At 36.0% G+C, this 16,987-nt stretch overlaps 1 protein-coding gene across 6 annotated transcripts; it reads left to right on the forward strand.

Annotated features, from left to right (window-relative positions):
• The first annotated feature begins 43 nt into the window (after positions 1-43).
• Positions 44-16,987, forward strand: ABHD17B (abhydrolase domain containing 17B, depalmitoylase). Of its 6 annotated transcripts, none has more exons than XR_015696723.1 (6): positions 44-431; positions 7,575-8,049; positions 10,667-10,846; positions 12,279-12,467; positions 13,085-13,173; positions 14,502-16,987. XR_015696723.1 is itself a non-coding variant. In XM_087715991.1 (6 exons), exons 3-6 carry the CDS (start codon positions 7,583-7,585, stop codon positions 13,119-13,121), a joined length of 873 nt encoding a protein of 290 aa, XP_087572117.1. In that variant the 5' UTR covers positions 833-880; positions 1,692-1,793; positions 7,575-7,582; the 3' UTR covers positions 13,122-16,987. The 6 variants fall into 6 exon arrangements, 4 of the variants coding, with proteins under 4 accessions (XP_087572116.1, XP_013917176.1, XP_087572117.1 ...); XM_087715991.1 differs by lacking the exon at positions 44-431 and adding exons at positions 833-880; positions 1,692-1,793 and having other exon boundaries at positions 13,085-16,987; XM_087715990.1 differs by having other exon boundaries at positions 13,085-16,987.

Here is a 16,987-nt window from a genome sequence, read left to right on the forward strand (position 1 = left end):
GGTCAGAGAGGCTTTTAAGTCCCGCCCCTCGCCTCGCTTGGCAGGGGTCTATACCTCAGCTTCTCCCTCTCGCCTGTTTTCTGTTTAGTTCCCCGTCAGGCGGTTTGGATTTTTTCTCTCCCACGGAACACGCACCGGAGCTTCTGCCGTGCTCTAGTTTCGGTGGTTGTTTTTCCCCCCGAGGTTGGGCGCCGCTGAGCAGAGGAAGGGAGGACCTCGAGCCGGCGCTTTAGGCCGTCGCCCGGCGTTGGAGCGTCGGCGGTTGCTCGGCTTAACTGAATCCTTCGGCTTTCGAACGGCGCCGCTTCAAGAGCCTGGGTCGGAACGGGCCGAGCGCTGTGTGCGAGCCGAGAGCGAGCGCCGAAGCGCGCCAGCCGCTCTGCTAGGCAGTTGGACGCGGCCGTGTGGTCTCTGCGGACGCGAGTCCGGAGGTGAGCGCCCTCTTTGTCGCCTCCTCGGTTTAAGGAATGGGGAGGGGACCCCGGCCGAAGGTAGTGGCCGCGGCGTCTCTCCAAGCAGTAGTAGCCGAAGTAAGAGGAGGGGGAGGGTTGGTTGTCTGAGGTATAATTAAGGCCGCCTGCGGTCGTTCAGCCTTTTGGGAGGATCCGGACGAGGATGCCGGGAGAGCTCTTGGAACCGGAGCCGCTCTGCTGGCCCCCCGAAATGTGTCCCGCGTGGGGTGGGTAGCGCCCTCCGTATGCGCGCGCAATTGTCCTCCATATCTCTCCCCCCCCCCCTATGCTTCACCCCCTCCCCCCTTCTCTCCTCTGCAATACGCCGGCTTTCTCGTGCGGCGCCAGGACTGGGGTCCCTGAATTCGCCTTCGGCTCCCCGCGAAGTTTCGGGGTACCGTGGAAAGAGCTTCGTCTCGTCTCCCGGCGTGAGCAGCGCTACGGCCTATATAACGGGGAGAGGGGAGGTTTGCTCGTCTGGCCGTGTTGAGCAGGCCGAGAAATCGAGGCGAGCTCTGGGGTTGTTGAATGGTTTGTGTGCTCTGGAGAGGTGGGGGCGGGGGGAGAAACTCTCTGGGTCTTGGTGGAGAGAACGTCCTGCGCTGTGCTCGTCCTTCTTTTGTATGCGAGGCAGCTTTGGGAGAGAGAGGATGAAAGGCATACTGTTCTAGGGGATAGAAAAGCGCCAAGTAGTGCTGGCTGTGTTTCTGAACAAAGCTTTTCTTCCCACGAGCCTCGCCCCACTCATGCGACCCTGTTTGGATTTTCGTAAGATCTGAAGACATCTTTCTGAATGAGAATTTCTTTGGAGCATTGTGTTCTTTTAAAGACTTTTGTTGGAGGCTTATATTCTTGGCTAAAACTAATATAAACAAGTGGGTTTCTGATTCTTATTTGACATCCTAAAGATTCCCTAACCCGTAGCCTTTTGAAGGTGTAAAGAGACCAGTTTGGAATGACTAACATACCTTTCAAGATGAGGTTTCTGTTATGAATGGGTAGATTGTGTTTCTCTTTTTAATTTGCATGTTTAAGAGTTTCAACTAAACCCATTTAAAGAGTTATTGTACTGTTTAATTTTTTTGGGGGGGAGGGGTCTCTTCGTTAAATATTTCAAGCAAATCAAGCCTCATCCTTTTAAATATATTGCATAGCATGTTTAAAACTATCCTTGCTGAAATAAAAAAATGTGTACATTACCAACTCCAAACTTGAAACAAATTCATATTTTACCTCTAGTTTATTTTAAATGTATGCCATGACCCTAACATTCCATATTGGTGACGTGTTCATTGCATTCTAAGGAAGAATGGCTAAGAGGAAATAGTGCAAAATATTCAAGTTAGCTATGCTAGCTTTATTATTTATTAAAGGACTTTCAAATTACTTTTTTGTAGAAAGATATTTGTGAGAAAAAAAATGAAAAATACAATATCAAGGTAATATTTCTTTTCCACAAATAAGGTTTCACAGACAAAATTTGGCCCTGACTAAACCTAGTTTCATGACAGTTCCCTGAAGCTTAACTAAGAAAAGCATGTACTATTCAAAGTATTTTCTATAACAGACCTGGACATTTTACAGTCTTGGGCCAGACTTTTGGCTGTCCCTATCTAGCCCATAGGAGGTTAATTGGAAATTAAAAATCAAATGTAATTAAGTGTATGCCATGCTCACAACACAACTGCATAGCTTTTATTTTGAAGGCAACTGCTCCCCCCCCCCCCCAAATTCATGTATGCGTGTACATGTGTGCCTTTACAGCCCTATTTGGTTCAGCCCTCCACAACAGTCCCAGTTTCTTATGTGGCTCCTTGGGAAAATTAATTACCTACCCCTGACTACACAGTGTTATCTGGGTTTGGCTAGCTATGCAATTGCTTTTCTCTAAATTCCCTTTCCCGTCCAATAGGTTCTGACCAAGTAAGTAGGGATCCAGTTGTGTGCCTTCTCTGTTGTTGCTCCTCCTAAATATTTGACACAAAGCTGACTCTATATTAAAAGGCACAAAAAAAAGTGACTTTGAGCAGGCCATAAGATGAAATGTTTGTGATCATGCTTTTATGGTGATTTAAACTTTTTAAATGTATTTCCCAATGGTGTCATTTAATTTTTTAAATATCTTTTGTATTCTGGTTGTTTTTATTGAGTTTTTAATGTAAGCTACTTTGAGTCTTTCCAGTTTGGCAGAATAAATGTGTAATAAATGTTCAGTGTGCAGAAGCTTTCATTAAATGTGACATACTCATTATATAGTTTAATTAAAAGTATGTTTCACAAGCTAAATAGAATAGTATATTTCTGAATTTGAATGATACTACCAGGAGAAAAGTGCCAGTTACATTCTTACTGGCATTAGTTCTTCCTTGATTTTCAAAATTAACAAATGGAAAAAGGTACCCTATTTCATCCTATATTGGGAAAATAGGGGGAAAATACCCATTTATAAAATGCTATGTCTAGTTAGATGTTGTAGAATAAGCTAACGAGTTGATTGCTACCAGACAGACTTATTTTTGAGTGGGAATATGAAAAAGTGTTAAATATGGGCAAACTGGCAAATAAGCCACAAAAGTACAACTTGGCATCCTTCATTATTGCAATGGACATTGCAGTGAAGAATAGTGGAGCTGCTGCAGTTGAAGATAAAGATATATACTGCTGCTCTTTCGGAATATTGTTAAAATGGAATTGTGTGCTTATACTGTGTCCTCATTCTTTGCAAATAAAATAAAAGTCTTTCATGTGTTTTGTTGCAAGACTGGTAAAATACTGGTGTTAAAATTGGGGATACATTTAGTTCTCATTCAAGGTTACAACAGCACTGAAAAAGTGACTTATGACTGGTTTTCACACTTAGGCCCATTGCCACATTTTCCTGGCCAAAATTTGGGTGGTTGGCAACTGGCATGTATTTATGACCAGAACAGCTAGACACAAGGACAGTTTTTCCTGAATGCCACCACTCTGCTTAATAACTAATTCCCACAACACTGTCAAATAATTTACTAAGACTATATTACTATTATTCTTCTCTTCCTTCTTAGTATCTATCTCTTCCCACTTATGACTATAACCATGTTGCTTGTATCTTTATTAAGTATTGTTTTATTTGTTTACTAATATGATTTGATAGCTTATTAGTAACCTTGACTATCACTAAGTGTTGTATCTTTTTATTCTTGATGAATGTATTTTATTCTCATATACACTGAGAGCATATGCACCAAAGACAAATTCCTTGTGTGTCCAATCACACTTGGCCAATAAAATTTTTTATCTATCTATGACAGTTGCACTGCCCTGGAGTAATGTGGTCACCATTTGTAATCTTTCCGGATGGCTTCCAACAAGCCAGATGTGTTAATGGCCATAATGATCACATAACAACTGCAGTGATTCACATAACTGTGGCAAAAAGGTCATAAAATGGAGCAAACTCACTTAAATGCTTTGCTTGGCAATGGAAAGTTTGGACTTAATTGTGATCATAGGTTGAGGACTACCTGTACTTTTTGTTTTGAACCACTTTTATATTGATAGCCTTTGTGATGACTTGATTGTTTCACTCATAGGCTGAAGCCATATCACATGACTAAAGGAAAAGGTTGGGGTTGTCCAGATGTAATATGTCACAGTAAGGTCAGGACCTTTGTATACTCATTTCTCATTCTCTCTGATTCATGACATAGGTCTGTTTAGAAGCGGAGGAATAAAATTTAAGCAAACGTTTTGTAATTTCAAAGCAACAACTAGTGTTTCACTATTGTGGCTGGAATATCAGAGAACATTATCTGCTGGTTTGAAGGCTAAAAAATCTAGAATGAGTTCTCATCTTTTTTTTTTTTTGAATGCACCTAAAATCATGAAAAATCCATCTGCTATCATCTTATGCACATTGGAATGAACTCTGTTGAACTAAAAGGAATGTGATTTTTGATAATTCATTGGGTTGCAAGATTGATCTATAATCTTTCCATTTACTATTTGCTCAGGTTCTATCAAACATTCAAATGGAAGTGATTCTTATAAATGGATGGGGCTGTGCGAAAAGATGTATTTAATGAAATAGTCTTTTTTCATTTAATCTATAATGCAGAAATGTCTCTGAATTCTATATTGAAATATTAGCTTCTATTTTTAAGCATGCACATTGCTGAGCTAACTGCATAGTGAAAATGTGCCACAGTATAGCTTGCTTTAATATATCTTCTTAGTCACACTTCTAAAGGAAGTAGTATTAGCATCATGGGTGCTGCTATCAGATTGCTTGTTATGCAAAGGTGTTACACCAGCTCATATTTAATACAGCATATTGCACATTTGTTAAATTTGTAAGTAGCTGAATAAAGAAAAACAGATTTAATATCTTAAGTTATTTAGCAATCTAGTAGAGCAAGAATTGCTAGAATACAACTTACCAAGCAGCAATTCCATTGGCTGTATTGTTCAAAATAGTTATGGAACCTAACATACATTTAGAAAATACCATTTTTCAGTAAAACATAACTTGAATTATGTTAGTTAAAATTCATTTGTCTAAAACTAAATGAATTCCTTTTCAAAAATGAAAGTTCCTGTTTCTATCTAAATTTCTTCTTTGTCTGTAAATTTGTTTTGGAGTATTGTGATATATTTTGTCTGACATTTGCTACTGTGTAGTACCATTGCTAGTTCTGTAATAAAATGTCCTTTGACTTCTGAGAAATAGATTTATTGTGCATCCAATTTACTTTTTCAAAGAAACTAGACACTTCGGTTATGTTCAGATTTGTTTAATTCCGAGGTTCTTGTTTTTCAAGAAGGGGGAATAAACGCACAGCATTTTTTTTTAAAGTGCTTAATCAAAAGCTTTATTATTAGGGAAGATCATAGCATTCTTGGTACAATGTGTTCTGGTTAGAATAGTGTGTTCGATGTAGTGATGTATTTTAAGATACCAATCCTATTAATAAATAAGGTTTTAAAACTTTACTACAAGAACAACAATAAAAATACGACAGAAGTTACAATCCCATAGTTGAAACAGAATCAAACTAAAGCCAATTAAATGCCAAACAAAACCAAGAAGAATCCACTTATGTGTGAAGCCAAGACATTTTGAAAACAATAAGTAGTCAGTATTCAGATATAAAACAGGCAAAAGTGTTTGAATTCGGCATAGCAACCCTGATGGTTCATGTCTGTGACTGCTCCTTTTGCTGGTGTCTCATGATTGCTGCATGGATTCAAGAAAATTAGATATTAAAAAGTATGGTTCAAGCATGATTAATACTGTGATTTAAAGTTCTCTCTCTGTGAAAATATTGTCCTTTAGATAGCCTGGTCCCACATCTGGATCTGCAGAAAATTATGCAGGCTATCTCATTTTGAATCAATTGGACCTTCCAGGTACTTTTTAAGGGCATCCCCATGTAGCATGCACTGTAATAGTCAATATTTTCACAGAGAGGGAGGGGCAGGGAATGCTACGGGGCCCTTCTCCCTAAGGAGGTACATCTGATGGAATCCAGAAGAAGGGCCTTCCCTATGGTGGCTCCCTCCCTTTGGGACGTCATCCCTGGGGAGATTAGATTGGCCTCCATTTTGAAATTTTCGCAGGGTCCTGAAGCCCTGCTTTCACCAATGAGCCTGGGAAACCCAGAGTAGGATAGACCCCATCAAGTGACTTATCTGATTGATTGTTGTTGCCAGGGTGTGTGTGGGGTGTATTGTTTTTACTGTATTTATATTGGGTTTTTATTTTTGTAAGACACTCAGTCACTGAGAATGAGTGGGTGGCCATATACATTCCAATAAATAAATAAATAAACAGTCCTCTATTAATGACCATAATTGGGATAAGAAACTTGGTCACTAAATAGCAGGGTTGTAAAGTTGAAAATCATGTGACTACAACAACCGATGACCGCAGTTTCCAGTTGTGGTTCTTAAGAAACTTGTGCAGCCTTGAAGCACAACGTGACTGTGAGATGTGACTTCCTGCCAACTTCCCCACCCATTGTTTTTGCTTGTCAGAAGCCAGCAGTGAAAGTTGCAAATAGACCATGGAGTGCTGTGACTGTTGTAATTGGGCATTGGTAGCCAAATACCCAAATTGCAAGCATGTCACCCACCACAGGGACACTGCAATGGCTGCAACTTTGAGAACGCCATAAGTCTCTGTGCTCAGTGTTTTTGTAACTCAGACCACTAGCTGAATAAATGGTCATTAACAAATGAATACAGGTATATATCCTTTTTATCTGTCACATTTTGTAAATGGGTATATTAATTTGTAGTGGCATTAGAAGAATTGTTTTGCTAGTAGCAGTTATATGCCTAAATCCTCAGTAGAATCCTTTAGTCAAGTGTTATTTTGAAATAAGTCATTTCCTCCTGTTTGAACTTATTAAAGAATTAACAACATAAAGACTTTAAAGGAGTTAAATTAAAAATAAAGTCATTAAGTCTCATTGAGGCAAATGAAAACCATTTATTCTGCTAAGTCAAAAGGCCTCTTCAAATCAGTGTTTCAGCTTGTGGACTATTCTGTGCATAAGGTGCCTTTAACCAGAGTTACTCTATTATTTGCTATCTGACCATTGTTTTATTTTGTAAATATTTTTGTAAGCTTTGCAATATATTGGCAGTTTATGAAAAAAATACACAAAATTTCAGTTGATTATGAATGTCACATCTGATGCATTAAACATTGCTTTATCATACCATACCATAAATTGGTTGCAATTTACAAGTGGTTTCTAAATAGTGTTGTGGTGTTGATGTATAACTGACCTATTATTTTAAGTTGAAAGCTGAATAACATTCCTAATGGTATTGTTTAATGTTTCACTTCAGAAACAAAAGCTAATGAGTTTATCATTAGTAAAGTTTTTTTTTCTTAGAACACTAATTCCTTAATCAAAAGTTTGATTTGAACGCCCAATGATGGTTGTTTTAGCAATAATTACTTATATAATATTGGTATTATATGTCGAAGTTCAATGTTTTACTGAAAATGTGTAATGAATTTGATCCACTCCTTTTTAACTTTTCAAAAATTCCTGGTATATTAGTATTTGAAATTATTATTATTATTATTTCCTACTAGAAGGTAACATCCTTTCCCTCTTATTTCAGATTGGAGAATGAACAATCTTTCATTTAGTGAACTCTGCTGCCTATTCTGTTGCCCACCATGTCCAGGAAAAATAGCTTCCAAACTGGCATTTTTGCCGCCGGACCCCACCTATACACTCATGTGTGATGAAAGTGGGAGTCGTTGGACTCTACATCTTTCTGATCGAGCAGACTGGCAATACTCTTCTAGAGAAAAAGATGCTATTGAATGTTTCATGACTAGAACCAGTAAAGGTAACAGGATTGCCTGTATGTTTGTGCGTTGTTCCCCTAACGCCAAGTATACTTTACTTTTCTCACATGGGAATGCTGTTGACTTAGGTCAGATGAGCAGCTTTTACATAGGACTTGGTTCACGGATTAATTGCAACATATTTTCATATGATTATTCTGGATATGGAGCAAGTTCTGGAAAACCAACAGAGAAGAATTTGTATGCTGACATCGATGCTGCTTGGGTAGCTCTTAGAACAAGGTAAATAGAGTTATATTATTTTACAAAATTAGTAGAATTTTTGTTTATTCTCATAGTGAATTTGACTGTGTGCATAATAGGCCTAGTAGAAGCCCTCCTGAAAAAGTTTATCTGCACATTGGGAAAAGTCTGCAGAATGGACCAATTGTGGTATGGAGACTGAGGGGAAAGGTAGAGTTAGTGGCTGTGTGCTACAGTGACTATAACTCTGCTCACATTTTTTCCCTGCCAATGTTATTCAGATTCTTTCAATCCTCAGGGAAGCTTTATTAGAGACTTGTAAGAAATAAGATGTAAGGAAATTGGACTCTACTTGTCCTGGTTTGCCCAGTCCTTTGAGAGATTTTACATTAAAAATCTGTTCATATTGTCTTTTTTTCAATTTTTTCATTAAGTAAAGTAAGGGGCATGTTACTAATCCATGATAAATAATGCTTTTGTTTACATTGTGACAGTGGAGTCCAGATTAATAAAGTATAAAGTGTAGGTTAGTAAAATATTAATACTGATTTATTTTCCATTGACAAGGAGAATCAAGTGAGAGGTGCTACATTGAATCAGTACTTCAGATTAATTCATATCTTCAGAAAATAAAGTATTGGAATCAAGCTGACTTAGTGTGATAAGGATTTTACATTGAATGCTTTCTTATATTAAAACATCATTGCTTTAAGTCCCCATCATTCTAAGCCATCATGTAGTTTATTTAGGTTTAGCACTGTATTACAAAAATCAAAATCCATTTTGATTTGTAAACCTTCTTATATGTGAACTATATCACTAGAGCAACAGTTAATTTAAAATAATGGCTTAGTATTAACCTACCTATTGTGGCTCTTCTGTGGCTTGAACATTAAGAATGAAAGTTTTGTGCAGCCATCTTATATGCATATTTATGGAGGTTTTTTGACATATTTTCTTAAATATGGCTATCTCACAGATAGCTAAGACTAAAGATACATTCCAAATTTTTATTAATTCCTTTACTTTCCTACACCCTTCCCAACAGCACCTGTACCATCCTTTCCTCACTGACAATAGTAGAAGAAGCAGTTGTTGCTGTTTTAACTCAGTGTGTGTATTACTTACCTGAATATTTCTGGTTAAACCACACATGCAGTTTCAACAATATCTTAGTGGATGGTTGCACTGTATTTTTCATTCTTGTTGTGGGTGGAGAGGAAGAATATTTGTGAATAAGCTGTTGTCATGCTTCTATTTATCAAGAGCAGTTATTGTTTGCTCCAGTTAGTAGTGGGTTACCTTTTATTGTTACTAGGCATGATGTTTTTTTTAAATAAACTAATTTCTTAAACTTTAAAAAATATGTAATCTAATTGAGGCTGATATTTCCAACACATTCCTGTCTTCATCATTCCTAAGTTTTTCAAAAATATTTTTGTATTGTAAGGCAGTCGCTCTTTATGCTTTAATGTTTTAATTACTTGGAAATGCATATAGAAGGAGGGATTTGTTTACTTGTCCTTAAAAACTTGCATATGTTAACTAAATAACCCATTTGATTTTATTGACTGTGTATAGGATTCTATGTAAGTCTTGAGTCTTAAGTAATTATTGGGACCTCTGGTTTGAAACAAGATAAACCAGATCCTTGCCTAAATAGTTATAAATTAGTAGGTCAGTGTTTGTTGTGATTTTATGGTGAAGTAGGTATAAATAATAATTTAAATAGCTTTAAAGTTTGACCTTGTATGCTTATTTGTTTTTAAAGCAGTAGATGTTAGTAACAGCAAATCCATTTTAAATGGCCTTCTAGTCAGGAGACATTGAAGTTGAGAATTGTATGATCTCTAGGACCTTTTATACTTTTGAGTAATTCCTTAATCAGAATACTTTCTGATATTTCTTATTTAGAAGTTGTGCAGTTACTAGAATACCTTTTGCACATGTTTAGAGGTGGGATGCTCTAAAATCAGTGTGCCTGAATTGAACTGAAATTTCCAGATGTGTAAACTTCACATCACAGAATTAGTCAGGCAGATGACAACTGATGAGAATTCTGGTAATTGTTCCACACATCTAGAAGTTGCCAACTTTGGAAAACACTGCTCTAAATATTGAAGTACTGCTTGCCTCATTGCTTGTTTGGCTTCCTGACTGGCATTCTAGTTGGCATAAAAGGGAAGTTGTCATTCAGCAAAAAGGAGCATCATACATTCCTCTCACCAGAAAGAATGATGTGTGATTCTGTCTCTGTATGTAAAACCAGTTTAGAAGAAGGTAATTGGATTAATAAACTCTTATGTGCTGTGTGTTTCAGAAGGCAATATAGACGTTGGACATGCATCTGAGATGACAAATATCTGTCAAACGTTGAATGCCATTTTTATAAACTCATCTTTAGACATTTAAAATATACTAACAACTATTTTTTAGTCTTAAAAGTATAATATTGGTATATTTCACTTAAAAGTATTTGCCTGAAAATATTTTTTTGTACTTATGAAACTTTTTTTACCTTTCATGAAAGGGATAAAATAATTAATTTTTTTACATTCTGTAGGATACATAATTGTACTATTTTATGTGCACGTATATTTACCTTATTGATAGCATATTTCATCACTTTGAAATGACATAAAAACTACTTTTTCAGATATGGAATTCGCCCTGAAAATGTGATTATATATGGCCAGAGCATAGGAACTGTGCCATCTGTGGATCTTGCTGCTCGTTATGAAAGTGCTGCTGTAATTCTTCATTCTCCTCTGACCTCAGGAATGCGAGTAGCTTTTCCTGATATAAAGAAGACATACTGCTTTGATGCATTCCCAAAGTAAGTTACTATGCTTTTGTTAAAAATGCAGTTAGAAATTAGTTATCATATACTCTTTTGCTTGAATGTCAAAAGAAAAATCATTAAATGTGAAACTGCTTTTAGGTAACTGGACTTTTTTTCTTTGATGTTGTAATATATCAGGCAGTTAAAATATATTAAACAAAATCTGTGGGTTGCAATAACACCTGGCCATCTGCATACAGGTATCCCTTTACAGTAATTTGTTTAGTGATCATTGGAAATTACAATTATATAAGTGATTATGACTGGTCCTCACACTTACAACTGTCGCAGCATCCCCCATGTGACATCGTTCTGAGTAATGAACTCAAGGACAGTCGAGACTCTGACAGTTTGCTCAAGTTCAAGAAGCCCTTTATTGAGTACATCGTATTGGCATTTAGAAAGATGAAGCTAGCTCTAAAGGGTTTCCGTGCTCAGGGATAGTTAAAAGAATAGAAATTCCCCATCCCCCTGTGTTTTTTAGATCACACGGGCCAAACAATTTAGCCACCGGTTCCTGTTCAGTTCCCACAGGTGTCCGTTGACATAACCTTGGTTCACACGCCGGCTGGTAGGTGTTTTGACTAGCAGCTCAGGCACCACATTCCTAAGCCCCCCACCCCCAAGGGCAACCAAGAAATGAAGCCAGGAGTAAGCCTGAGAAAGAATGGCTTTAGCTGAAGTCGTTTTGCAAGTTGACACCATGGTCATGGGATCAGGTGAAAACTGATAGGTATTTACGATGGTTGCAGCATCCTAGAGTCATGGGATCACCATTTGGGACCTTTGCCACTGGCTTCTGACAATCAGGCAGTGGGGGAAGTTGTATTTACTTAATGGCCACGATTCACTTAACAATTAGAGTCATTTGCTTAACAATCATGACAAAAAAGGTTGTCAAATTGGGTGTGACTCAATTAACAATTGCCTTGCTTAGCAATGAAAATTCTGATTCCAGTTATGGTTGTATGTTGAGGATCACCTATATTCAAGTTTTTACCTTTTGCAGAAAGAAGTGGGTTTCATGAAAAAGAGGCCAGCAATTTTTTCCAGTGCTTTCTACCATCCTCAAGTCTTCAATAATGTATTTCTGCACAATGTCTTCTTAGTCTTTGAAACATGGAGGTGGTGTTGGGAGCCTAAGGGGAAGTTAGGGAAAACCCTCACTTTATATTGTTTTTCAGTTAACAGTATAATTCTGCTATATATATATATATAGCAGAATGCTAATCCTGTATATTTTCCCCCAAAAGTTTAATTTCTACATGAATTTGTGTGATCTGGTTTTGAAAATCTCTATCAAATAAACTCTCTAACGGCACACTGTCAATAAAGCGTACTAAATATTCGTTTTAACCATATATGCATATAAGACATCTGTGGAATTTTCTGCTATGTGTGTTATTTTTCTTCTGTGTTTCTATAGTATTGACAAGATATCTAAAATAACTTCTCCGGTGTTAATAATCCATGGGACTGAAGATGAAGTGATTGACTTTTCACATGGTCTAGCATTATTTGAGCGTTGCCAAAGACCTGTGGAACCATTGTGGCTTGAAGGAGCAGGACATAATGATGTGGAACTTTACGTACAGTATCTTGAAAGATTAAAACAGTTTGTATCACAGGAACTGGTGAATTTGTAAACCACTTTGTTTAGTTACTTGTTGAATTTCATTGCTGAACTCCAGATCTTAATAGTCACAACATAAAACCTGATGGTTTTGTTTTCAAATCAGGTCAGTTGCCTTGATAAATGTACAGGTAAAATGATTTGTAAACTTAATTAATGAAGGTTTTAATGCCAGTATTAACTGGAATTGTAGATGATGGAACAAAACCTGTGTAGTTTATATATTTTGTGCAAGTTTTCTTATATACTTAAGGCAATTTGCAAATCTTTTTAAGATGTACAAAAATCTTAGAAGGAAGTAAAATTTTAATTATGTAAACTCTGATGCTGTAAATGTGTTGCCAAATGCTTTAGCATATCCCAAACAGGTTTATATACAATATTTTTAAAACATCTCAAAATATACTGTGACATGTTCTGTTGCACAGGTATAATTGAAGCAGTTATAAAATACAAATAGCCATTGCATTTGAAGGAATAAAGAATGGAAGACAACCACTTGAATTTTTAGGCCTTATTATAGGGAGCAAATCAAAATAAGTATTTTATTACCTTGTCGTCTTCTCAGTGTTTTCTTCTTCTTTTCCTAACTGATTAAGGGCCAAAAATGCTGTTTTCAAAGCACTGCTCTATTAACAAGGCCAATAGAAACGCAACAAAATACGGAAGCAATATCTCCGTGATATAGGCAAGTAAACTAAGGAACTTTATATACAGCTATTTTAAAATAATCATGTAAAAATCTTCCAAAAATCTGATATTGATTTGATTTTTTTATATAGACAAACATACAAACTTACAGATTTAGTTGACATTTTGATTTGAATGTTTTACAATATAGAATTGTTTAGTTATTATGAACATTTACTAATGTACTCCTATATAGTAAAACAAACGTTGACAACTCATAAAATAAGCTGCCTTTCCCTAGAATACATTTTTGCTTGAATAAAATTAAAATATAGCCTGACTTGTAAGCAAAATTATATTCAAATACACACTGTGCTTCTAATTTTAAAGCCTTATGTAGTTAACCTGTTCTGCTTATTCTTGTGATTGTCTGAGAATATTGTATGATGTATTGTAAATGCTTAGATTCTGACGTGTTTAACTCTTAAGAAAAAATCTACAATTCTGAAGTGTTTGTACAAAACAGAAACTTTTCCTGATTAGTTCTTTCTCTGTGAATACAGTAAGAGAGCACAATTTCTGAAGTGACTAAAACATCTTGCTAAACTCTCGTGATTCCTAAAATCTAGGAATTTCTTGTTGCCAGAGGTTTTACTACTTATAGCATCCACTTTTTTAGGGGATAGAGGACATTTGACAAGTGTATGCTCTCAATTTGAGCAAGCCATTGTGGCTTCTAATTAAATTGCTTTTTGATTTCATAAATGAAGGACTTAATATATTAAAATATAAGGCAAACTGTGAGTTGTCACAATAGCTAGCAAATTGTCAGTTACAGTGTTAGATCTAGGAAATGTAATAATTCAATCCATATCATTTATAAATAATATTTAAATTACTTTTAATATGTTTAATATGCCTAAGCCAACCTTCATGAACTATTTGTATCCCATGGCAATTTGATCACGCAGAGATTGAATCCAAGAAAATTAGCAACCAGTTCTTTGCTTGAGATGCTGTTTTACCAGTATAGTTTAAAGGATATCTTTTATTAATATATTTAAAAATGCATACCTTCTCCAGTTAGAGTGATGCACTAGCGATTGGATTGTTTTAGTTATTAGTCCCATACACTTAATGACTTCAGTGGGTGCATTCCAAAATCAATAAAATCCAAAATGCTTGGAGCTTGAACATTGTTCCTAAAAATAGTTTTGATTTTAATGAAATACTGAGGAAATTGATTACATTTTGGTAGTTTTAAATTGTTGACTTTCATATTAAATATACTACATCATTTCTCTGAAATCCTTAATAATTCAAATAAAAAGTTGCTCCAGTAAAGTTCAGTTTAATATCAATATTGTTTCATATATCCTTTCTTAGAACAGTGGAATAAATAGCGACAAAAATGACTACCAGCCAAAAATGTGGATTGAGATTGATGAATTACTGTTGTGTGCTGGTGGAAGAAACTTGCCATTTTACAACAGGGTATTTGCAACTGTATGTATCAGTAGCAAGCTCATTTATATTATGATTAGATTGCCCTACATTTCAGATTGTACTTACAAAGAATGTAGAATTTGCCACTCTGTATGATTTGGTTGTTAGGCAATGAGTTTTCCCCTAGTGGCTATTATCAACAGTAATTTACAACTACAGCTGCTTTGTCTTTCAATCATCTGCATACATATAGAAGTATATGGGTAAAGTTGTCCATTTATTTACTAGCAGTAAAGAGATAAGTACTGCCTCGGGATATAGCAACTTAATGTAAAAGATGTAAACACTACACTTCCCTCCATTCCACCCATATTAAATAAGCATGATATGTTTTACCTTACCAAAACAAATCAGTGATGACTTTTAAGTAATCTGAATTATGTATTTTTGATGCATACTAGTCTTATAGGGTGGGAGAAACATGATTCCATCTAATAGGACAGAAGCATACTGTTAAGAAATAACATTATTTCAATTTTACTTACTAATAAAATTATACTCCTAAAACATTTTGTACAGTAATTTTTAGAAGAGGAGGAAAAGGGTGGCAAATTGCCTACCCCACCCCACCCCAAGAGATTTGAAGAATTGGGCAGGCATTTAAGGCAATACTGACAGTTCCAGATCAAATTTGTTTTTGGTTCTTCATTTTTACTGACTTAGTCATGGTAATTTCAGCAGAACCCAGAGATAAAACCATTAGTGAAAAAAGTCTTGCCATCTTCATTATGGAATTGGTGGTTTTAAAAAATACTTTACACTAATAAATATATTCACTTTTGTGCTGTGTCAAGCTGGGTAACTGTAATGATCACTGATATGCTGCCCAATTGGATGCTATAGTTTGCAAGTAAATGGATGTAATTGTCTGGTTTAATACTGCACACTACCTCAAACTGACCCTATTACTCTTGGGTAGTTGAGCCTCCACATTAGGAAATGTGGATACAAGGTAAATGACAGAAATATACATAATTCCAGAAAATAAAATAAACAATTTAAAGAAGTCTTGTAAGTGGAAATTATTTAGATTAAGTTAAATCTTGAATGTTAATCTTTACTACATTTGCTTGTGTTTGTCCTTTTGTTTAACATTGGATTAATTCAGTGTCAGCCCTGGTCCTAAGCTTTACTCTGGAATTATTTCTGTTTTAAAAATCCTGCTAATCATTGTACATTCAGACAGCTCAAATAAAACCTAGCTTTTGATTAGTGTTTCAATTTTTTTATTAATAGTAATGAAATCCTGTTTTCAGCAGTATTGTTTTATAATTCTCACCATCATGTAATTTTGATCATCTTTCAGAAGATAGCTGAAACATAGTATGTCCTAAATTTATGAGATATTGCTTATGGAACTTTTGTTGGTTTTTTTGCGGGGCGGGGGGGATGCAATTGAAATTGTTGAAATAAAAATAATTAAATTTCTCAAATGTATGCTTAAGTTGGCTGGTTGACTATTAGCAGTATAAAAAAACTTTTCATCAGTGAGAGCAGTCTTTCTTTGTGAAATGTAAAATTGAATATAATTCTTGGAACTACTATAGGTAAAGGTTGCTCTTGCACATATGTGCTAGTCATTCCCGACTCTAGGAGCTCATCTCCATTTCGAAGCCGATGAACCAGCGCTGTCCAAAGACATCTCCGTGGTCATGTGGCCAGCATGACTAAACGCCAAAGGCACCCGGAACTCTGTTACCTTCCCACCAATGATGGTTCCTATTTTTTCTACTTGCATTTTTACATGCTTTTGAACTGCTAGGTTGGCAGAAGCTGGGACAAGTAACGGAAGCTCACGCCCCTAGAGCTGAAAACGACTAGGACGCATGTGTGGGGAAAACTTTACCTTGACCTTCAAAGAGCATATCCACTTTGTGTTTGTGCAACAGAAACAAAATAGCTTAATTTTTTGCTCAGCAGTACGTTTTTCACAAAAGCTAATTTGATGAAACAAGCTGAAATGAGACAGTAGACCACAACACGGCTTTGCTTCAAGGAGAAGTGTCAATTCAAAACTAACAAAATGAAATTATTTGCAAAGCTTGGACATCTGTGGTCAGGTGTAACTAACATACATTAAAATAAGGCTGCATTTCTGAAATAATGAAGACTAAAATTCCTGTATAACATTTCCCTCTTTTAGAGAAAGATAATTTTTCTCGTTCATGGCTTTGCTATCTGAATGAGACAGTAAGGGCTCTGATTTTTATATTTTAGTAGGCTTTATTAGAATATTTTTGTGGTAGTTATTAGAATGAATGTATGCCCTCTACTGACATAAACTTGTATTGCTTAGCTGGTTGATACTTGCCAGTATTTAATCTGTTGTTTTACAAGATAAATTTAAAAAACTCAAAAATCTCAAA

This window comes from Thamnophis sirtalis, unplaced genomic scaffold (assembly GCF_051295495.1).
Source record: "Thamnophis sirtalis isolate CommonGarterSnake01/CBP01778 unplaced genomic scaffold, rThaSir2_p1.2 scaffold_5, whole genome shotgun sequence".
Classification (NCBI taxonomy): Eukaryota; Metazoa; Chordata; class Lepidosauria; order Squamata; family Natricidae; genus Thamnophis; species Thamnophis sirtalis.

Coding starts and splice junctions, on each gene's coding strand:
- ABHD17B (XM_087715990.1), top strand. CDS start 7,583: ATGAACAATCTTTCATTTAGTGAACTCTGCTGCCTATTCTGTTGCCCA. Junction 10,847..12,278: donor TGCTTTGATGCATTCCCAAA/GTAAGTTACTAT, acceptor GTGTTTCTATAG/TATTGACAAGATATCTAAAA. Junction 12,468..13,084: donor TATCTTGAAAGATTAAAACA/GTTTGTATCACA, acceptor TAACTGATTAAG/GGCCAAAAATGCTGTTTTCA.